The sequence below is a fragment of the Staurois parvus genome, unplaced genomic scaffold, assembly GCF_062004578.1.
Source record: "Staurois parvus isolate SC_StPar_1 unplaced genomic scaffold, SC_StPar_1.0 ptg000022l, whole genome shotgun sequence".
Taxonomy (NCBI): domain Eukaryota; kingdom Metazoa; phylum Chordata; class Amphibia; order Anura; family Ranidae; genus Staurois; species Staurois parvus.
Genome location: NW_028317818.1, coordinates 1,763,361 through 1,788,029, shown reverse-complemented (window position 1 = coordinate 1,788,029; position 24,669 = coordinate 1,763,361). Strand labels below are relative to the sequence as shown.

Sequence of the window (24,669 nt, the reverse complement as noted above, 5' to 3'; positions counted from 1 at the left end):
TTGCACAGGCAGCCCAACTCCTCCAGGATGGCACATCAATACATGCCATTGCCAGAAGGTTTGCCGTGTCTCCCAGCACAGTCTCAAGAGCATGGAGGAGATTCCTGGAGACAGGAAGTTACTCTAGGAGAGCTGGAAAGGGCCATAGAAGGCCCTTAACCCATCAGCAAGAAGGTATCTGCTTTTTTGTGCAAGGAGGAACAGGATGAGAACTGCTAGAGTCCTACAGAATGACCTCCAGCAGGCCACTGGTGAGAATGTCTGTGAACAAACAATCAGAAACAGACTTCTTGAGGGTGGCCTGAGGGCCCAACAACCTCTAGTGGGCACTGTGCTGACTGCCCAACACCATAGAGCTTGATTGGCATTTGCCATTGAACACCAGAATTGGCAGGTCCGTCACTGGCGCCCTGTGCTTTTCACAGATGAGTGCAGGTTCACCCTGAGAACATGTGACAGACATGAAAGGGTCTGGAGAAGCCGTGGAGAATGTTATGCTGCCTGTAACATCGTTCAGTATGACCGTTTTGGTAGTGGTTCAGTGATGGTCTGGAGAGGCAAATCCATGGAGGGATACACAGAACTCTACTGGCTAGACAATGGCACACTGACTGCCATTAGGCATCAGGATCAAATCCTTGGACCCATTGTCAGACCCTACGCTGGTGCTGTGGGTCCTGGGTTCCTCCTGGTGCACAACAATGCCCGGCCTCATGTGGCAAGAGTATGCAGGCAGTTCCTGGAGGATGAAGGAATCGATACCATTGAATGACTCCCATGCTCGCCTGACCTAAATCCAATAGAACTCCTCTGGGATATCATGTTTCGGTCCATCCAACATCACCAGGTTGCACCTCAGACTGTCCAAGAGCTCAGTTATGCCCTGGTCCAGATATGGGAGGAAATACAAGCACGTGGAGCCATACAAACTACTGAGTACCATTTTGAGTTGCTGCAATGACATTTCAGCAACATGGACTACCCTGCTGCATCATTTTTTCACTTTGATTTTTGGGGTGTCTTTGAATCCAGTCCTCTGTAGGAGGATAATTTTCATTTCCATCAAATGATGGGGCATCCTTACATTCCAAACACATTACCCAGTCCATATCAGTATATCAGTATATATCCAGCATGATATTTTTCCCCATTGAGATCTGATTTGTCTTCAAAGTGTTCCTTTAATTTTTTCGAGCAGTGTATATATGTGTATATATATATATATATATATATATATATATATACAAACTCAAACAATATGGGGACACTACACTCTATACAGTGTACTAAGCCAAAATCTAATACAAAAAATGCTCTGCCCCTTTACATAATAGTAGCAATCAAATCAAGTTAAATAATGTGACCTCAAGGATGAACACACAGTGTAATGACACTCAGTATATAAAGAAATACTAATACTGTAAGCCATCCATGGGACATGTGAACTACCTGTACTAGCAATCCATGGTGCAGACTTTTTGCCCTGGTTCACACTGCACAGCATTAGAAATGCACCCTGTTCATGTGAACCGCTGCGGGTGTGTATGTTAAGATAACAACAACCTGAAAGCAGTCCGCAAAACACGGTGCGATGTGAAGAATTGGATCACATAGGTGTGAATACCCAATGCAATCTGATTCTAGTGCGGACCAAAAAAGGGTCCTGCACGTTTTTGTGTGGGTGCAGTGTGATTAGAACCATACAAAATGTATGGCTCAAATCGCACCGCACATAAATCGCATGTGATTTGCAAAGGAATGCGGTGCGGTTCCTGTGCGGATCACATGTGATATACCGCACCACATATATGGGAACCCAGGCTCAAACCTTCAGTGTTCCAACACTACAAATACACAGCGCCTATTTACCAAAAGATCTGACCTCAATGTTAAAGGATAAGATCACCTTAAAGAACATGTTACATGTTCCACCAATTTTTAGGATGTAACATGTAACATGTTCCTGCTACTGCAGCCTCCCCTCTGTTAATCTCCCCACCCCTGTGAGGCAAGGGATCTTCTAGCCGCACCCACTATCACAATTTGAAAAGAGCATGACCATGTGGGTCTCTTCTCACGAAGCTGTGTCATTCATTCACATTGTTTCACAGAGTTCTGTGAACCACTGTGTGAGCCACAAGTACTGACAGCCTTTGTTGCAGATGGCTTGTAGTTCTCAATGAACTACAAGGGTGCTGGTGAGCATCCTCATAATTTATTGATTGAACTTCCTGGACTGAAGTAACTACCTGCCCATACTGGAGGTATGAGCAGACAGCTACACTGACAGCCTGCAGGAGCCTGACATTGCACCCACGATCTGCTGAATGTGGGTGCAATGCCTCACAGGCTCCTAAAAAGAAAATGGCAAATTAGCTTTTTTTCACCTACAAAAAAAATGTGCATTTATTATTTTTACTATTTTTAAAAGGTGAACTTTTAAAAGATCAGTAGCACTTGTGTGCAGGATGGTGCTTTAAGACCACCAGGAAGCTTTTAATTGTCAGCTCTATGACACTCCAGCTTCACTCATATCCACAATAGCTTTAGATGTTGGGGTTTTTAGTGCAATAATCAACCAATAGTAGCAGAAGTAAGGCCCCAGGCAGCTTGACAGAGAACAAATAAGCTAGATCTTCTGATCATTATCTTTAAACTACTTCTTTATTAATTTGAAATGGATAATCTATGAAGATGTCTATTGTGACAAAATAAATCGGAAGGGTTCTTGGTGTTGAAGTCATAGCACATGTGTGCTCAATCAAGCAGTGTATTTTTAACCCTAAACTGTCCTACCCATATCTCTTGGGATTACATTTTCAAATTAATAACAAGGTGGTTTTAAAGATAATGCACTATAGCTTTTTTTGTTCTCCTTTATGCTGCCCGGGGCCTTACTGGTGCTACTTTTGGTGTAAGTTGGTTATTGCCTTAAAAGTACCAAACATCTAAGGCTGGTGCAGCTTTGAGTGATGCTGGAGTGTCATGAAGCTGATGATTTTCATTTAAAGGCACATAGAACTGTCCTGCACTCCAGCGCTACTGACTTCTTAACCTTGGGGTCATGTCTTTTTAGGTATTTAAGTGGTGTATATTTGTGGTGTTGGAACACTGAAAGTTTAAAGTCTGCACCATGGAATGCTGACACATGTAAATCACATGTCATATGGAGTGCTTACAATATTTGTTTTTGTTTATATACTGAGTGTCATTACATATTGTGTTGATGACTGAAACCATTGTGATTGATACTATTATAAGGGACAGTGCATCTATTTTGTATTACAATAGGGGTGTCAGGCATACAGAATTTAGGAATATATTGTCATCCTGTAGTTTCAGAGGTTTAGTTGGGTCAAGGAATGATACCAAATGGTGGATTGCATAGGTGTAGTAGTGCCAAAGAGGACCCCAGTAATACATGTCACTTCTGGAAAAATGTGGTCTGTGCGGTTTACATCCAAGGACTATTGTATGATCAGTCAGGTGTTGGTAATCTAACATATGGTAATCCTTAAATCTGATGTGTACTGTATACATCCATTAGGAAGGCTTAAACATTGGACAAGTTTATATTTATATTTTATTAATTGTCATTTATGTCTCAGATACAAACCATTCTTTTTATACTTTTTATACTTTTACATCAAAATTATCTTTTTTATTTGTTAGAGCCCAGCAGTTATTTTTAGTTAAACTACAAAGATTAATGCACAGAACCAAGGATGATGTGGAAAGTACAAGTAACACACTCAGAGCTATGAAGGTAAATTCAGGTTTATTTCTGTTGCATATTCCAGTTAATCATTTTCAGAGATGAGAGCTATTTTTTATTATTTGTTCATAATATGGCATCTGGTTGGTTTCCCTTAAATAAAAATTCCAGGCATCGGGATAATTAGAGAACCAGTAAAACAATGAAACATGTTTTTCACTCTGTTTCATAGTGAGCAATCCCTTTTCCATACTCTATTGTGTATGGACAAGGATTCAATGGGCACAGAGAGGGGAAAAAAAGTCTTGCTCACATTAGCGGGAATATGGGAGGTATATACAATGTACCGCTACCCCTCTTCCGATGAACTGGTAAACTCATTAACCATGATACAAATTAAAATGAAACTCCATGCAATTTGCCATTTTATGTTTAAAAAGTTTAAGAGACTTTATTTTGTGAACTACTCCAACAACAGATCTGCCTTGCTATTTCATACAGTATCAAAATCCTGACAAATTCAAATAATATTTCTTGCTCATGGTCAGACCATAATATATTGCTATCAGCTTTCACTTAAAGCAGAACTAAATTTGCAGTGTGCTCCTTGTAGCATTATCCCTGCAGGAGCCACTTGTTAATTTGGGTTCACTGTTCTGCTCCTCAAATCCAAGAACAGCCTTATTCCCTGTGGCAAACCTGGCTGAATGAAAGTTACTGCAAGCATTTATAAGAACACGAGTAGAGATACCTTTAACTTGGCTGTGAATTAGCACCAGAATATAGACCATTTAGTGGTAAATGAACTCAATGTATTGGTGTGGGTTAGAATAAATGATGATCTGAGCATAAATAAACAAACAAAAGGTGTCTCAGACAGAATCTGCTGGACAGTATAATTATTATGCCAAGGTAACTTAGAACAGAATTCTGTGCCACAAGACTGTAATCAACGCATAGATCAGCAAAATAAGTCAGAAATAAACAGTGCATATTACTGAAGGTAGCTAGTTTGGGGTCCTATGCAGCCCTTGGTCACCTGGTTTATAGAGGCTCTAAATCCCCCTATTGCCTTACCTCCTCTATGCGGTCTGTCATTAACCGCTTCACACCTAAGGGTAAAACAAATCTAAACGCCTAGGCACAATCTTGCAACTTTGACATGTGTTAGTAAAACCATCCATATCATCACAACTACTTTGTACATCCAGGTGGATTATACCGCGTTTTTTTTCAGGACAAATTGGGCTTTCATTTGGTGGTAAATAGTAATGCACATCTCCTGATTTTTTTTTTATTATCAAAGGAAAATTGGCCCAAAATAGTAAAAAAAAAAATCATTTTTTTAAATTTAGCTGTGTGTTTCTTGTTACTACCATAGCCTACCACCAAAGAACAACCCAAAATAAATTTTCCAGCTCTTGGAAATCGCAGCAATACCATATATGTGTATGTTATTTGTTGTTTAACCCAGAAACAATAGTGCGCATTTTGTTTTTTTTTTTGTTTGTTTTTTACCTAAAACACACTGACACTAACTGACACTGATACCAATTTTTTTTAAAAAATCCTGACTTCTGACCCTGACCTTTGACCTTGACCTTTGACCCTGACCAGGAATGTCAAATATGCTTTTGTCAATATCTATTTGCCCCCACCCTTTTCCACTGAAGTACTGTATACAGTGCAGGAGAAGTTGGCACCCTTACAAGTTTCTGGGGTCGTTTTGGACAGAGATCAATGTGCCATTGTTGTCCTCTAACCCTCGGAGGACCTCCAGCCCTGACCTAGAAGTATGGGCTCATACCTTTGGTCTAACTGAATTATCGAGATTTAAACACCCTCACGATTGTTACTATTCATGCTTTTCAGCTCCTCATAGATCCGCTTCCCGGATAGATCTGGCGTTTGGATCCAGCCCTTTATTGGGGCTGGTGAGTGTTGTCTCCTATCTGCCAGCAGTCATCTCAGACCACTCACCCTTAGAGCTCACTTTAAATTTGGGGGGTAAGAGACATTCGGGATGCTGGAGGTTGGATCCTAAATGGGTTCGTAATAGGAAAATCCAAGAGTTATTGTTTGACTCCCTAACCTAGTTTTGAGAAGTGAATGAACATTCTGTCTCCCCCCTTCTGGTGTGGGATACGTTTAAGGCTTATACACGGGGCCAGTATATTTCCACCATTAAAATAGCGAGGGAGGAATTTGCTATAGGTACCACTATGTTGGAACACAGCGAGACTGCAGCAGCCTCCGATTTTTCGAGATCTCCCACAGAGGACAACTGCGCTAAATTGGCCAAGGCTCATATGGATTTGGAGCTTCATTTTACATCTCTTGCTCACTCTAAAGTTTGTAAAAATCAGTGCCTGTAAATATCAGGGGCTGAATTTTGGCTTTATTTTCAATCACTTTATTGCCCCATCCCTCCACCGTCACCCTGCACTTTAGTGGACACTTTACAGAGCTTCTCTCTGCCGAGGTTATCGGATAAGGAAACGAGGGCTCTTTATAGAGAAATTTCTGTTTCTGAAATAGAATCTGTTATCTGTTCTTTCCCCCCGAACAAAATGCTTGGACCCGATGGGCTGCCAGGTGACTGGTATAAATTGCATGCCACAGATCGAGCACAGTATCTCTGTAGAGTCTTTAAAGAAAGATACACACAATGAGCCCTTCCACCCTCTATGCATCAAGCACATATTGTGCTGATACTGAAATCTGGCAAGGATCCCCAGCTCTGTTCCTCCTATAGACCATCTCACTTTTGAACTATGACCTCAAAATTTTGACCAAGGTCCTGGCGAAGAGATCAATGAAACTCCTCCCTTTGCTTGTCAGTATTGACCAGGCCGGGTTCATCCCAGGGAAATTGACAGATATTAGTGCAGTTTTAACACATATTCAAATCCCTTCATCCTCTCGTATTTTGGTGATGTTAGATGTGGAAAAAGTGTTTGACTCTGTTGATTGGACCTATATGTCTGCAATGCTGGACGTGATAGGATTTGGACAGTATTTCCATTCCTGGATAAATATTCTGTATAGTACTCCATTAGCACAAATAAAACTAGGAGGTGATCTTTCCGCACCCTTCCCTATAGGTAGGGGGACGAGTCAGGGATGCCCACTCTCTCCTGACCTCTTTGCATTGGTCATGGAACCCTTGGCACAAGCTATATGCACATCCACTAATATAAAGGGAATACAGGTGGGCTCTATTATTGAGGAAGTGGCACTATATGCTGATGACGTCTTATTCCTTCATGACCCAGGACTATCTCTTAAAGAGGCCCTGAATTTTATTTCCACCTTCTCCCCATTATCAGGCCTTAAGGCCAATCTCCCTCTCTCACCAATAGGTAAAATTAACCTTATAAAAATGAAATTACTTCCCGCCTTATTGTATATAGTCCGCCATACTATAGTTTGGAGTCCTTTGTGGGGCTCGAGACAACCTAGATTTAAACTAAGTGTGCTACAGAGACCATGGACCAAAAGGGGGCTGGCTTGTCCAGATTTGTATACTTATTATATTGCAGCATTGCTCTCCCATGCTCACAATTGGATAGTGGAGGACAAGACTAATGCCGCTGTGGTTTTGGAGGCAGCTCCCCTTGGGTCCTATGAAGCCTTACGTAATCTTCTATATAGAGGGGCTTTGGCCCCCTTTCCTGTCACAATGTCCATGAGGGCACTCATTAAAGCCTGGCATCAGTAATTTCCTCCACACACTCAAATTGGTCCCCTCACACCCCTCTATGGTTGAATCCCTCCTTGTTAGAATTCTTCCTCCTCCTGAAACCCTCAGTTTGGGCCTCTAGGGGTGTCAAGTATTTACAACAGATATGTGAGGGGGGTGCCCTTAGAATTTTTGACTCCTTGAAAGCCCAATATGCCCTTCCTAATTTATATTTATTCCGGTACCTCAAATTACGCCACACCTTTCAACAGCAGTTTCATGGTCAACCCCTTCAGTTTGTAGACTCCGGTTTTGAATTTCTACTGAGAGATGCCTCCCTTGTTAAACCCATCTCCTCTCTATATGTGGCCTTACGGCCGTCTTTTCATTAGGGCCTTGACAGACTTATCTCCACTTTGCGTGGGGAGGTGTCGGAGCTAGACTCAGAGGATTGGGAGGAAATATGGGAATATCCTATAATGCAGAGCATAGGGATTTTCTGCTACTCTGCTATCTCTCTGTTGTGTTTCAGAGATGGGAAGTGATGGGAAAACTCCCAAATGGATCTCAGAGAGCAAAGTAAAATGGGGGTTCAATACATCATTTACACTAGAACTCAATATAATCATGTTTTACAAGAGAAACTTGCTTTCTCAGAATGGTTACAAGCAGGGGACTGACCATTTGGAAACTCGGGCACTGCCCGAGGGCCCCGGGTCAGTAGGGGGCCCCATGAGATGCCCCTGGTACCTTTTTCATAGGCTTTTTTGAGTTTGGGCAAGGACACAGGGGCCCCATGATCCCCTATTGCCCGGGGGCCCCATGAGTTGTCAGTCCGCCCCTGGTTACAAGGCTTCATAGCTGTGATCCAAAATTGAATAATGATCCATTGACCCCCAGGAACTACCAACCAATCTCTTTAGAAAAGATGGAGCTCACTATACTCACTCTTATATTGGGTAATCCTGCATACAAATTCCTCACCCCCTGGTTTACAAGAATCATGGAGGGTTTAGTATATTTCACTAGCAACCCTCAACAACAATAAATAATTAATAACTCTAATTCACCACTTAAATACAAATAAACTACCTTTACCTGTCTTTGCCCTACATGTAGAACATGTATTCAAAAGCCTGTTTTGACCCTTTATACTAGCATTCAGAACACATTTGTTTTCTCAGGAACATTCATGCAAGCCACAAAATGTCTAAACTCCAGCATTTCTGAATTACCTGCATCTCAACCTTCCCCTTAACTGTTCAATGGAGTTCAAGGCAGAGGTGTTCACTTTCAGCAGCACTCTTTTTCAAAAACATTGACATTACGGAAATTACAGTTGCTAGCAATATATATAAAGTAAACCTATTTGCTGGCCACCTATAATTATTAACTAAAACATTCCTTATGTCTGTTCTAATCCCCCTCAACTATTGAAGTCTTTTAGCTCCGTCTTACAGCTCCTTTTAAATAAATAAATCCAACTTTCTTTTTTGTAATACCACCTTCGCTACAAGATATAGCAAACACATTTGGATCCCACAGATAACCGCACTACCTCCCTTGTTAAGGTACTAAAGGATAACTATAAAATAAACTGTTCTAATCCACTCCTGCTTTTCATGAACTAACCAGCACCAACAACCCCAGACCAACTTCCTACTCAGGGTTGCCAACTGTCAGTAACTGTACAGACAGTTTGTAAAAATCAGTGCCTGTAAATATCAGGGGCTGATAATTTGTCATGCTGTGTCGACTTTTGTACGTGTAAACCATTCAAATTACTTGTTATGGGAATTGTCAGTGTTTCCATATTGTGTTTATATTGTTGAAATATTGATTGTTTTTGTGCTTTGTCAGTAAATTTTCCATGTTTTGTCATCAAAAATGGAAGTTGGCAATACTGTTCCTAGTAACCTCTGTAACTGAACCATCTCCTATCTAAAGTTTACAGAAAACCCTTTTCTAACAAAAATCCGGCATGTTTTAGTCCTCATAGTATTTTATGGGGGCATCCTGGGTACAGGATCTGTCTCCTAGGTTTATAGGAGTTCAGAGTGTAGGCACTTACAGAGGTAAGTGAAAACTTGGATTGGGGGTGTTAGTGCAGGTTAGTTCAGAAGGAGGCAAGGTGGTCTAGAGATGTTAAGGTTAAAAGGACAGAGGTCCTTTCTGCTAACAAAGTGTTGGACCTCACTGTACAAGCAAAACTATATCCCTCTTTATAAACAACCTCTTACCTCTTACTGTGTGATGTGACCACATGTTCAAAACGTTTTTACATTTCTGTATTCTTTCCCTTTGTTTTTCCCATCAGGATGTCTTCAACTTACAAGCCGACCTCAATGCTCTGTTTAATTGGACAACTATGTGTCAAATTAGGTTTAATGTTGATAAATGTAAGGTTATGCACTTGGGGGTTAAGAATATGCATGCATCATACAGTCATGGCCGAAATTGTTGGCACCCTTGATATTTTTCCTGAAAATCAAGTATTTCACACAAAAAAGGTATTGCATTAACACATGTTTTGCTATACACATGTTTATTCCCTTTGTATGTATTGGAACAAATATAAAACAGAGGCAGAAAAGCAAATATGACATAATGTCACACAAAACCCCAAAAATGGGCTGGACAAAAGTATTGGCACCCTTAACTTAATATTTGGTTGCACACCCTTTGGAAAACATAACTGAAATCAGTCGCTTCCTATAACCATCAATAAGCTTCTGACACCTCTCACCCGGAATTTTGGACCACTCTTCCTTTGCAAACAGCTCCAGGTCTCTCTTATTGGAAGGACACCTTTTCCCAACAGCAATTTTAAGATCTCTCCACAGGTGTTCAATGGGATTTAGATCTGGGCTCATTGCTGGCCACTTCAGAACTCTCCAGCGCTTCTTTGCCATCCATTTCTGAGTGCTTTTTGACGTATGTTTGGGGTCATTGTCCTGCTGGAAGACCCAGGATCTTGGACGCAAACCCAGCTTTCTGACACTGGGCCCTACAGTGCGACCCAAAATCCTTTGGTAATCCTCAGATTTCATGATGCCTTGCACACAGTCAAGGCACCCAGTGCCAGAGGCAGCAAAACAACCCCAAAACATCATTGAACCTCCACCATATTTTACCGTAGGTACTGTGTTTTGTTCTTTGTAGGCCTCATTCCGTTTTCGGTAAACAGTAGAATGATGTGCTTTACCGAAAAGCTCTATCTTGGTCTCATCTGTCCACAAGACGTTTTCCCAGAAGGCTTTTGGCTTACTCAAGTACATTTTGGCAAACTGTAGTCTTGCTTTTTTATGTCTCTGTGTCAGCAGTGGGGTCCTCCTGGGTCTCCTGCCATAGCGTTTCATTTCATTTAAATGTCGACGGATAGTTCGCGCTGACACTGATGCTCCCTGAGCCTGCAGGACAGCTTGAATGTCTTTGGAACATGTTTGGGGCTGCTTATCCACCATCCGGACTATTCTGCGTTGCAATCTTTCATCAATTTTCCTCATCCGTCCACGACCAGGGAGATTAGCTACAGTGCCATGGGTTGCAAACTTCTTGATAATGTTGCGCACTGTGGACAAAGGCAAATCTAGTTCTCTGGAGATGGACTTGTAACCTTGAGATTGTTGATATTTTGCCACAATTTTGGTTCTCAGGTCCTCAGACAGTTCTCGTCTCCTCTTTCTGTTGTCCATGCTTAGTGTGGCACAGACAGACACACAATGCAAAGGTTAAGTGAACGTCTCTCCTTTTTATCTGCTTTCAGGTGTGATTTCTATATTGCCCACACCTGTTACTTGCCCCAGGTGAGTTTACAGGAGCATCACATGCTTGTAACATTCTTATTTATCCGCAGTTGTGAAAGGGTGCCAATACTTTTGTCCAGCCCATTTTTGGAGGTTTGTGTGACATTATGTCGAATTTGCTTTCTTTCCTCCCTTTTTTTGTTTTGTCCCAATACACACAAAGGGAATAAACATGTGTATAGCAAAACATGTGTTAATGCAATACGTTTCGTGAGAAATACATGATTTCCTGGAGAAATATCAAGGGTGCCAACAATTTCGGCCATGACTGTACATACTAGGGGGGTACAGAAATACTGCTCCAGGGCGGCAGAGGTGCGCAAAATCACGTATTTATATGTGATTTTGCATTTCCAGGTAGGGTGTGGTCGGGTCCCAGCCGGTGATTACTCGCCGAGTATTACCAATGGGGGAGAGAACTGTATGTATACAATACATTGATAAAGAATGAGAGTGCAGCGCTAACCCAAATAGCGATTAAACATATGATAGACCACATATGATAGTGGATCAGTAAAATGTCAGTGTAAGTTCATCAGATGTGCTGAAAATGCATACAGTCTCCAATATGTAAAGAACCAAAAGTAGTGACTTTCAGAAATGATAATAGCCAAATAATGCACTAACCAGATAGCGCATATTAAAGCGCATGGAGCATTTAAGACCTGCCCCTGGTGCTCAGCCACTGTATCACTGGAGCCAGGAGATGTCATCTATAGGGTGACCACTAGATGTCATCTATCCGGATGGAAGCTGAGTCCAGCCACTGTATTAGAGGATCAGGCGGATGTCATCTATAGGGCGACCACTAGATGTCATCCGTTCCAGGAGGAGCTGTGTCATGGATCCAGGGATGTCACTTGCAGATGTGTCCTTTGCTAAGCACAGCCCCAGGACTAACAACGGTTCAGCTGCTCATAAACGGCCAGACCAGAGGTACATGTACACAGGATATAAATAGCTTGGCACTTCCCTAACGCGTATCGTGTGAGTACACATCATCTCCTCCTGGAACGGATGACATCTAGTGGTCGCCCTATAGATGACATCCGCCTGATCCTCTAATACAGTGGCTGGACTCAGCTTCCATCCGGATAGATGACATCTAGTGGTCACCCTATAGATGACATCTCCTGGCTCCAGTGATACAGTGGCTGAGCACCAGGGGCAGGTCTTAAATGCTCCATGCGCTTTAATATGCGTTATCTGGTTAGTGCATTATTTGGCTATTATCATTTCTGAAAGTCACTACTTTTGGTTCTTTACATATTGGAGACTGTATGCATTTTCAGCACATCTGATGAACTTACACTGACATTTTACTGATCCACTATCATATGTGGTCTATCATATGTTTAATCGCTATTTGGGTTAGCGCTGCACTCTCATTCTTTATCAATTACTTTGGAGGTTCCCGAGGTGCCTTTTTGTGCAAGCAGCTACCGTACTTACACCTATACACTGCGCTCGATTTTATATATAGATTTTATATATAAGTTTATTTTATATGTATACAATACAGTTCTCTTCCCTGTCAGCTCCAGCACACTGCTTTGTATGGCTCTGCATAGCAGAGCCATACAAAGCAGTGTGCTTACAGTTGAAGGCACAGACACAGCTCACTGTGAAACAGCACACAGCACACAGTTAACCCTTTGATCGCCCTACATGTTAATCCCTTCCTGCCCAGTGCCATTAGTACAGTGTTAGTGCTTTTTATTAGCACTGATCACTGTATTGGTGTCAGTGACACCAAGTCAGTTCTCCCCAGTGTCAGAATGCCTGCCATAGTCCTGCAGTCCCGCTATAAGTCGCTGATCGCCGTTATTACTAGTGAAAAAAAAATTCCAGTATCTACAGCGCAATTTGTAGACGCTATAACATTCACATACACCAATTTACACGTATTGGGATTTTTTTTAGCAAAGACATGTAGCAGAATACATTTTTCCCTAAATTTATGATGACATTTAATTTTTTTCATTTTTTTACTGGACATGTTTAATAGCAAAAAGTAAAAAATATTGTTTTTTTCTCAAAATTGTCATTTTTTTTTATAGTGCAAAAAATAAAAATGCACAGGTGATCAAATACCTTCAAAAGAAAGCTCTATTTGTGAGAAAAAAGGACATAAATTTCATTTGGATGCAGCGTTGCATGACCGCACAATCGTCAGCTAAACTAATGCAGCGCTGTAACGCATAAAATGGCCTGGTCAGGAAGGGGGGTAAATCCTCAGGAGGGCAAGTGGTTAAGAGAGGTATAGACTCCAGAGAGAAAGACAGACATCATTTTACCCCTGTAAAATCATTAGTATGATCTTCTGTGGAATATTCAGTTCAGTTTTCGGCACCAATTCATAAAAAGGATATCGGAGAACTGGAGAAAATGAAGAGAAGGGCAACCAAACTGATAAGAGGCATGAAGGAGCTCAGCTATGAGGAATTATTATAGGAACTGAATTTATTCTCTCTTGAGAAGAGTAGATTAAGCGGGGCTATGATCAACATGTATAAATACATAGGTGGTCCATATAGTGAACTAGGTGTAGAACTAATCACTTTAAGGTCATCACAGAGGACAAGGGGGTACTCTATGTCTGGAGGAAAAGAGACGGAAAGGCTTCTTCACAGTAAGAGCTGTGAAAATGTGGGATCAACTCCCTCAAGAGCTGGTTCTGGCCAGCTCAGCAGATTGTTTTTAAAAAGATCTGGATTATTTCCTAAATGTACAAGGTACACAATATAACTGGATGCTAATATGTATAGGTAAAGTTGATTCAGGGAATATCTGATTGCCTCTCGGGGGATCAGGAAGGAGCTTTTTCCCCTGCTGGAGCAAATTGGATCATGCTTTGTTTGGGTTTTGTGCCTTCTTCTGGATCAACTGTGGGAATAGGATTAGGTATATAGGATTGTATACATTTTTTCCTTTTTATTGATTGAACTAGATGGACCTGTGTCTTTATTTCCAACCAGTTTAACAATGTAACTATGTAATCTGTAATATTTCACTATTTATTGCAGAACGCCCTTCAGCCAGAAGAGTCACCACAAATGGATTCCAAGAGCAGTCCTCGCCTTTCAAGAGCAAGTTTCCTTTTTGGACAAATATTTCCGGTACATTTTTCAAATAGTTCTACAGTATTATTTCCATAATATACAATTGTTGCGGTGCTGCACAATAATTTTAGTTATTTATGTTTTTGCTTATGAACACTTACATGATTATAACAAAGCATATGCTGGTAGTTCCCATCTATAAAGATGTAGTTTGTTTTAAGATTTTTTTTCTTTTCTGTATATCAGTCAAGAGTTATGGGTTCTGAGGATTCATGGTCATTCTTTTTTCACTTAGTACATGATTATGTATCATTACTGTGAATACCTTGACCTACATGTGTTTTGATGGTGTACAATGAAGATATCTTAATCTTTTCTTCTCACCCCAAAACTCTCTGCAAGTGATATTAGGATCCTGCATTGGTCAGTTTCATGGACTGTATGCCAAACTAGAGAAACTGTATATTTGAAAAGACACAATTGCCTTTTCTGAGATGCATCACTTTTGTGCAGGGCCTTCATGTGGACCTCGATTTGACCACTAGATTAGCAAGCTTTTGAGAAAACATTCAGAAACTATTTCTTCAGCATAGAGGCTTAACCCAGTCACACCCTCTTGGCTTTGTTTTTCCGAGGTATTGCTTCATCTTAACTTTTCACCTGGGAGGAATTAATAATCAGGGTGAAGTTCTGTCTTGATAATTTGAGGCCCAAGGGTACAATCTAGAACTTGGTTATATACTTTGCCCAGGCCATATTTTGACTGCTGCACCAATCTAGCTGAAATAGGTTGCCACAAAAATTACTTATGTCATGCCACAGCCCTTATTTGCACATCACAGGTTTCATAAAACACTGGAACTTATTTTGTGCACCTTTTTTGGTCATCTATTATTGAAGAACCTTGTTGCAGCCTAAAGTTTGTGGTAAAAAAAACTCCCAGATGGTCACCTCATGACTAGCTCCAGGTGTCACCTATTACTGGATAACCATAATGCGTACCATCCAGGGGTGGACTGACCATTCGAGCACTCGGGCACTGCCCGAGGGCCCAGGGTCAGTAAGGGCCCCATGAAATGCCCCTGGTACCTTTTTTATAGGCTTTTTTGAGTGTGGGCAAGGACATAGGGGCCCCATGATCCCCTATTGCCCAGGGGCCCCATGAGTTGTCAGTCCGCCCCTGGTACCATCACAGATTTCTTCATCTGCACGAATCATTGGGAAGCATTTTTTTTAATTAAGCATTTTCTAAGCTACACAGTGGGCAATGTCTGTCTACCTTATGTTAAAGTACTGAAAGGGAATATCATCATTACATGCCACATTTGTCTTTCCAGTTTGTTTATCGGTCTGATAACAAATATAAAAGGATGAACAGTAATGAACGTCTGCGCGTGGTGTCCTCTAACTCACCATCCTTGGAGACCATGAAACTTTTATTAGACAGACAAGATGGTATGGATTGTGTTTTGTCATTAACTTTTGGCGATATCATGTGTAATCTGTACAACAAACTGAACATTTGATAAAATTGAGTATGGTAAATATGTTCCTGATAAGCATTCCTCATACTAAAATGACTGGCTGATCAAGGTTTACACATCATTTTAGCTGATAAATTGTCCCTGTTACAAGCCAATAACAAAGTAGAGTGAAGGGCTTGCTGCAAGATATAAGTTAAAATCAACATAAATGACCAGGTAATCTTTCTTTGGTCTGAGTACTCTAAACCAGTGTTTGCTCCCTGATTGGGAGAATGAGCCACTGGAATGATTTGAAGAAGAAAAGCCCTATGAGGGGAAGTATTCTAAAGTCCCATTCACAAATGGGTGATTTGGAATCGCGGGCAGAATTGGTGTGATTCTGCCCGTGATTCCAAATTCCGGCAAAACATGCAAAGTGATTGTCACAAGGCAAAACACGAGTGCAAGATCACTCCTGGCTCAGAGCCAAAATTTGGTCCCTGAGCTTCCTTGGAGTGACAATCAACAATTCACTTGAAAGGGCAGCCGTATATGCGGTACGCATTTCTGTGTGTGAATCGCACTCACAAATCACTAGTAGGAAGCTGTGTTTTGACTAACGCGATATGTGAACTGGGTCGTCATATATTATTGCATTTGATGATTTATAATAGCTGTATGGGTATAGAGCATATGATTTGAGATACTAGATAGGATTGATTTATTTGTATTTAGCACAGCATATTTTATATATACATATTTCTCCAGCGTTAACTGACATTTGTGTTCAAGTTTACGTGTTAATAGTTGATGGCCTTTAGCTCATCCTTCCTGAAAAAACAAAATTACTATTTACATCTTTCTAACCTCGAAATCTCTTGTCATATGATTTTCTTTTCTAGATTTGGATCCTGATAATGACTTAAGAAAAAATTTTAACCTAGTGCCCTACAGTTTGGTACACCCTATCCACATTGACAAAAAGAGACCAGTCCTGTTTGCACCTTGCACAATGGCAAAGCCTATCATTCAAAAACTCATAAACAGTCCTGGAGCTTTTGACTTCAACATGTGTAAGCCAGGTAAATAACATGTGGAAAACAAATCACACGGGATCAGTAGAGGTAAATATGGGGCTCTAATGCAAAACCCTGCTGAACTTTTAGTTTAAAAATTCTAAATTACAATTTTTCTAATGCAGCCACAGCCTGAATAGAAATCCTGAACCTTGCCAGCAGCTGCAGCATGGGACCCAAGGGGCATAACTAGGATTGGTCACCCTAAGAAGAGTAATGATGTGGTGTGTGTAACACTATAGCACTTTCACTAACAGTGGCAGGGGCTTAAAGGGGTATGGTTAAATAAATCCTGAGCCTACTTTTCTCTAGGTCAAGCGTAAGTAACACACAGAGTACAGCTATCAGGAGTGAATATTGCAGGAGTAAAGAATGCACGTCTGATAGGCAGCAGAATAGAAAAAAATGGTGGGCTTTCATGGGTGGTATTGGGATACCCAGCACTAGATGTGGGGCACATGACTAAAGCTAGTTACACCCCTGGTGGCATCTTTGCTCTCTGTGAGAAGCGGTGATCTCTTTGCAGAGGCCAAAGCTCTCCGATCAGCAGGGAGCATGACCTTTGCTCATTTCAGAGCTATAGGTCTGGCTCTGTAGGGGGTGTTTCAGACCTTGTAAAGAAATGACTGCTTCTCCAGAGAAATCAAGGGTTCCATTCTGAAGCTGCTGGCAGGGGCAGATTTTTCTAATCAGGCTGTGGCTGCTTTTTTAAAATAAAAAAAAAACTTAACTTTGCACACCTTTTGTTTTTATGCATTGCAAATGTATTTGAATGATATAAACTAAGGATTCAATTGGGCTTTAAGCAAATGATTAGCAAGAGCTGGTCACATAAAAAGTGAAAATTTATGTATGTAACCATAGAGGTGCCGTTCATAAGTTATTTTAAGTTTAGCACATTAAACAGTATTTCTGGACCAAACTTTTTTGCTTGGTTCTGGATATAGTAGAGAAAGCATAGAATCCCCTTTCAGGTTTTTATTGCTATACTCCTACTAGGCAGATTCATCCTCTCTGCCTGTTTTAGTGAACATCATCAGAAAGTGATGGGAATATCCAAAATTATATGGTTCCCTCAATTCCTGTTGTGTCTCTGGAACACTGGGACACAGAAAAAAACTTACTTTGGTTTCAACCATTCCCTGTTCCATACAAAATTTTAAAAAAATTGTTATAGATACACTTTTGTATAATTTATTTTCATTTTATAATTTTAAAGACAGAAAAAGTACACAGCTCTAGTACAAACATATCCAAACAGCAAATTCTAATAAAAGGATCACTCCAAAAAACGCATTGTGCACAACGTCATAGATAACGACAACTACAGCTATACGGTAGATACACTTTGATTCTTAACATTCGTGTGCTAATATTAAATGTGTTTCATCCTAGAAATTGCAACAAAGGCAGAATTTCAGAAGAAACATGAATGTGAGCTTATTATCTACTCCAGAGAGAGGAACACAAGTACCTATGAATGTATTACATCTGCTAATATTGAAGCTGTTGTTGCAAAGGTACAGTAATCAATACATTCTTTGTAGACTGTGTACTCCCATACTGAACAGTCCCATATGGAAGAAGAATATATTTGAAATATATTTAAAAAATATTCTTCCCAAATATATTGACATATATTTGAAATGCTACAATTTTGGCCATATTCAATATATTTCAAAATATATTTCAATAAATATATATATATTTACTGTATATTCAAATATACTGTATGTCTTTAAAAATACAAATCTACATTTTTGGAATGCATTTACAAATATATGTAAAAATATATCTTAAAATGACTTTTTTATATGTTAAAAAAAAATCTGAAGAATATATTTAAAAAATATATATTTTTAAAAATATATTTTTAAATATATGTTCTTCAGATATAGTAACTTAGATATGCTTCGTACCAGTAACATTATATTAGTGTCATACTAAATGGGACAAATTAAAAAACAAAATGTAAAATGTACTTTTTATATACAGGAAAACATATTTTTAAACACTGGTGATTTTTCTATGTCTTTCTTGTCTATAGATTGCATGGAAAATAAAATAATTTTTATAGAACAACATTGCCAAAAAAAGCCTAAAATTATACTAAATAATCACTCCAAGAGTAATACTACACGCTTCTGGAATTGTGGTGAACGTATAAAAACACACATTAGGCAGCTGTCTTAATTAAGTTGTAAACATATTAATAACATGAGTATGTAGCAAATAGCAACTTCACACAAGACAGCGTACAAACACCTAAAAATTAATGAATCAATAAAGTACAGCAAATTTGGGTAATATTGCAATTAATAATCTTCTATACTCTCCATCACCAGGTGAAATAAAGTGAGTGAAAGAGCAGAAGAACAGTCCACTGATGAATGTCCTTTTATATATATATATATATATATATATATATATATATAAATCAAAGTCCATTATAAATACATTTCCTCTCCGTAAGTTCCATTCTAAGTACCACAATGGGATCTGTGAGCCACTTTCGCCTCCAGAAACCTCACTCACCAGATATAAGTACTTGTCTAGCACGGAAATATCATTGTCCAATGGTCCCTTGATCCTTAATAGGTAATCCCCTGGATAATCTTGCCCTCCAGAGGATTTACCCCCCTTCCTGACCAGGCCATTTTTTGCGATACGGTGCTGCATTACTTTAGCTGACAATTGTGCGGTCATGCAATGCTGCACCCAAATGAAATTTAAATCCTTTTTTCCCACAAATATAGCTTTATTTCGGTGGTATTTGATTGCCTGTGCGTTTTTTTTTATTGCGCTATAAACAAAAAAAGACAATTTTGGAAAAAATCAAAATTTGTCATAAATTTATGCCAAAATGTATTCTGCTCCATGTGTTTGCTAAAAAAAAATCCCAATACATGTAAATTAATTAGTTTATGTGAAAGTTATAGCGTTTACAAATGGCGGTATAGATACTGGATTTTTTTTTTACTAGTAAAGGCGACAATCAGCGACTTATAGCGGGACTGCGGCAGGCATTCTGACACTGGGGGGGAACTGACTTGGTGTCACTGACATCCCCAGTGACACCAATACAGTGATCAGTGCTAATAAAAAGCACTGACACTGCTAATGGCACTGGGCAGGAAGAGGTTAACATGTGGCATGATCAAAGAGTTAACTGTGTGCTGTTTTACTATATGGGCTGTGCGTGTGTTTTACACTGTAAGAACACTACTTTGTATGGCTCTGCTATGCAGAGCCATATAAAGCAGTGCAGGAGCTGACAGGGAAGAGATGTGTATTGTTTACATACAGGTCTCTCCCCCATTGGAAATCCTTTGGGAATCACCGTCTGGGACCCGGTGATTGACAGCCGAGGCAGTGTGCCCCCACCCGGAACTGTAAAATCATGTATGTATATATATATATATATATATATATATATACGTGTGATTTTGCACAACATGCCGCCCTGTAGCAGTATTTTTGCTATAGGGAGGCGCAGAAGTGGTTAAGCAGTCACTAAAGCTCAAAGGGAGGAAAACAAACAAGCCACATAGCGTAATCCCGTTTCAAAAATGTATTAAACAACAAATCCCCCATTACAATTTGCACTCACAAGTGTATAAGTAAATAAGCTTGACACATAAAATGTCTCAAATCATCGGTACACACCATTAGGCAAATGTGGCCAGCGTCTCACCGCACTTCTGTGACTAGTTTACTGCGTCTAAGTAGATTAAAAGAACTAAGCATACCACCGATCTCTGTGGTGTACAATGGCTAATATCAAACCATTTTTATCCACTAAACAGTTCTTTATTTATATACAACTCAAAATATCTTCACCTTCTGCACTGGGCTATTATCAAGAACATATTAATAGTTTTACCAACTTCCGTCTGGTCCAGGTACATTATGTATTGTTACATTTGTAACCGCACCTCCTAGTAAAGATACTTGGGGACCACTGGTTAACTCTCTCCACCATATTATCCAACATACTTATGCACTTCAGGTTTCATAGTTATTTAAAGGCACGGAGTTACTAGGAATAAGCTGCAGTCTAGCTTCAGTACCATGTTCATCTGCAATATGATAATCATTTGCAGTGAGCTTTATCCAGTCAATTCTGACAAGCATCAGCTACACTTTTTTCCTAGTTTAAATGTTATGGGAAGGCTGTTCACTCAAGGACATTCTGCAGTATTTTAATTCTATTTTGTAATTTTATTTAATTAACAAATCAAATGTCTGTTTTTATTTGTAGAATAAACACTGCTTACTGGATGTTGGACTGGAATGTGCAAAAGAACTAATCAAGGCTAAAATTTTTCCCATCATCCTCTTCATCAGGGTTTCTGAGAAAAACTTGAAACGGTTCAGGTAATGTTTCTGTGATATGTCTATACCCACTTTCAAAGGTAAAAATGAAGAATTGACAAAGAGTTATGACTGTAAAGGTGGTTGGGACAGCAGTTTTTACAGAATACCTGTCTTGAGAGAAGTAGGAGGCTCGCGTTGCTGTCCTCCCACTGAAAACGGCAGTTCAATGGCTGGCATGCTGGGCTGGCATCAATATTCTCTGACTTACTTTCCAAGAGCAAGTATGTTCATGACTTGTATTGGTGTACACTTTTTTGTACCAGATACTCACGAACCAAAGTATCACATGCAGGGTCGGACTGACAACTTATGGGGCCCCCGGGCAATAGGGGATTATGGGGTCCCTGTGTCTTTGCCCACACTCAAACCACACCCAAAAAAGCCTATCAAAGGGCTCCCTAATGACCCCGGGCCCTCCAGCCTGAATGGTCAGTCCGCCCCTCATCACATGACAGTCAAGCAACTAGCATTCTTAGGGTTAATTCAGACAGCATATTAGTGATGTCCTCCGTGCAGAGCCGCTGGTAGACATGTGTACATCCTCCTTGCAGATGCGTGCAGACAGCCCATAGAAATGGATGCAAACACAGCGTTGGCACGGACTCAATCACATGTCAAACTTTGACATGCAGGCAGGAGCCTCTGTGTTTGGATCCTTGCGCCCACACCTGCCCACATATCAAACTTTGACATGTAATTGTGTCCATGTCAGTGTTGTGTGTGCATCCATTACTATGGACTGCCTGCAAGCAGCTCCAAAATGAATGCACCTGCATCTGCCAGCAGCTCTGCAAGGAGGGCAGCACTAATCTGCTGTCTGAATGAGCCCTAAAAGGGGATCAACAATGTCAGCCACATGTATTTCACATGACAGGTTTCTAACATCCTTGTGTATGGTGTTGACCAGCAATAGTTGTCATTTTCCAAAACACAAACAAATCAGATATAAGGCGACCATGATGTATTTTGTCTTAAGGTTGCATGGTTTTGTGTGTTGTTAAGGCCTACATGGTCAGTAAGGGTAATTTGAAAAAAAAAAAAAAGAAGTAATGCTAAAATCTTTAGAAAACAAACAATGCTATTAATATAGACTAGGTAGTTCCAGAATTAACATTTTCTACCTAATTCATGACAAACAAGGGTCTATCCCGGAATCCCCCAAAAATGATGTGATGCGGAGACCGTAAGGTTCACACTAGTGCGATTTCAGATACAATTTGAGTCACACAGAATTGTATAACATTGGAAATCACATTACAAGCATTTTTGCTGGTTGTTAAGGAGTCAGCACCCACAAGTGTCCTAACAACCAGTGGCTCATCCCTGCTGTCAGCAGCAGGGATGAGACATTGGTTGTTAAGGAGCCAGCACCCATTGGCGTAAACAATGACTCATCCTTGCTGTGAGCCAGGGATTTAGCCAGAATGGCATATGCTGTCAACACATCCTTGAAGTAAATACACCCCTGATCCTAGGTATGATAGTCTATGGGTAATTTTGATAAGGAAGGTAAGAGGGCTAGAATCCTGCCCATCATTTTCTAGTTTTTAAAATTTATCAGCATAGTTACAACTGCTAAAGGATTTTAGTACTGTCTGTGTCCCCATTAGAGGACCCACCACCAATATTTGTTATGATGGTTATCCCCAGGACATAAAGTTAGGGGACATCGAAAACTTTACTGTTGTAACCAGATCAGGAGTAGAGTGGGATTTCTACTAATTTCCTATGATGTTTCTAGGACAAGAAGGGAAAGGAAATCTTCCTAATAACACAGACAGCAATAGATATTTGAAATAGGGTTCTAAAACTTCCCCATTTTAACAAAACTACTTTAAACATAGTCACATTTTATGGTTAAGCGTTCTGCCATGGCTATAGATCAAGGGATATGTTAAAAACGTGTAGTTTAAAAACCACTACAGTTTATGAAACAATGGGATTCTTGGTAGTGCTTTATCGTTTAAAAAACTGACAATTTATTATAATATACAATGACCACTCACATAATATAGGTGCTCCATTGCACCAAATATTGCACATATGAATAAACAATCCTAAAACCGTAGCTGACACCCTCAAGCTCTAATAGATCTCACCAGACTCCTCTCTTTGAGCACTCTCCAGGACAGGTCAGCTGACCACGAGCGTTGTGATGTCACCAAGTCCCTCCCCTACACGTTACGCCACAGGGACACGTGGCTTCCTCAGGGGGATATCCCTGACGTCACGATGCTCGCGGTCAGCTGACCTGTCCCGTAGAGTGCTCACGGAGAGGAGTCCGGTGAGATCCATTAGAGCCTGAGGATGTCAGCTCCGGTTTTAGAATTGTTTATTCATATGTGCAATATTTGGTGCAATGGAACACCTGCATTACGTTAGTGGCCATTGTATAGTATAATAAATTGTCAGTTTTTTTAAACAATAAAGCACTATTGGTTTGCCTATGTTTTTCCTATATGTGTGCTGAGCGTAGGAGAAGGATGGAGCTGAATCAGCAGTGAAGGAGAGTCTTGATAGAGGTATTGCCACTAATATATGTCCATTTAATGGGCGCAAGCTATTTTTGACCAAACTTAATTGTGTAGTCAAAAATCTAAGGTGAGAGCACAACTGGTGTCGGTGTTGGTGAAGGCACATAGTATATGTCAAAAAGAAGATTTTAATGGCACAGGCCATCACAATATTACTGGCCCCCAAAAACTTACTCCTAACTTTTGGAGCTCACGCCTAAAATGTTATTGTACCTAAAGTGAAAACTTCTTTTTTTATGATATGAAATTTCACAAAAAAGTTTTTTATTGCAGGAGGCTACTTCCAAAACAAGAGAATGAAGAGGAGTTTTTACGTACATGTCGGCAAAAGGAGAAGGAACTTGAAGCTCTTCCTTGTCTCTATGCAACAATAGAGGCAGATGCATGGAACACCACTGATGATTTTATAAGAGTAATCAAGGAAAGAATTTCAGAAGAGCAGCGGAAAACCATTTGGATAGATGATTAACTTATTTAAATGAAATGAACACTTGTCATATTCATACCCCAAACCATAACATTGTATTTTGCATGTTCATATAAATGAGAAATGTTTATTAATAAGTTAATTATATGTACAGCATGTGACAGAATGTATATTGTTAACATTAAAGAAAAAGGACTGAAAAGAGGAGATTAAAGGAAGATTAAGGGAATTGCTATATGAGCTTTTGGCGTATTAAAATTTTAAATAAAATTGACAAACCATTTCACTATCTACTGAAAGTTTCCTTTTTTCATGCATCTCCATGGCCATATACAGTATGTCTATGCTGGAATTCTACCACCTCAACACCACAGTATGTTTTTCTCAAAGAAGAGCCTCAACTAACTTTCCTGAGATATATATGTATAAAAATCCAAGTTTAGGTCACAACAACTACAATTAAAAAATGAAAAATATCAAATAAAAATGAAAAATAGAGGAAAGCTGCTAGCACTATATCCTGATAG

The 24,669-nt window shown here is 39.9% G+C and overlaps 1 protein-coding gene across 1 annotated transcript in view; it reads left to right on the top strand.

The window, feature by feature from the left end:
- The window catches only part of CARD11 (caspase recruitment domain family member 11), a 173,998-nt gene extending 149,570 nt beyond the window's left edge, over window positions 1-24,428 (top strand). The window contains exons 18-24 of the mRNA XM_089691646.1: window positions 3,673-3,766; window positions 14,230-14,322; window positions 15,603-15,720; window positions 16,631-16,810; window positions 18,200-18,324; window positions 21,066-21,181; window positions 23,989-24,428. Of these exons, the coding sequence (XP_089547772.1) occupies window positions 3,673-3,766; window positions 14,230-14,322; window positions 15,603-15,720; window positions 16,631-16,810; window positions 18,200-18,324; window positions 21,066-21,181; window positions 23,989-24,184 (922 nt within the window). The 3' untranslated portion in view covers window positions 24,185-24,428. The remainder of the gene's footprint in view (window positions 1-3,672; window positions 3,767-14,229; window positions 14,323-15,602; window positions 15,721-16,630; window positions 16,811-18,199; window positions 18,325-21,065; window positions 21,182-23,988) is intronic.
- Window positions 24,429-24,669: the final 241 nt, after the last annotated feature.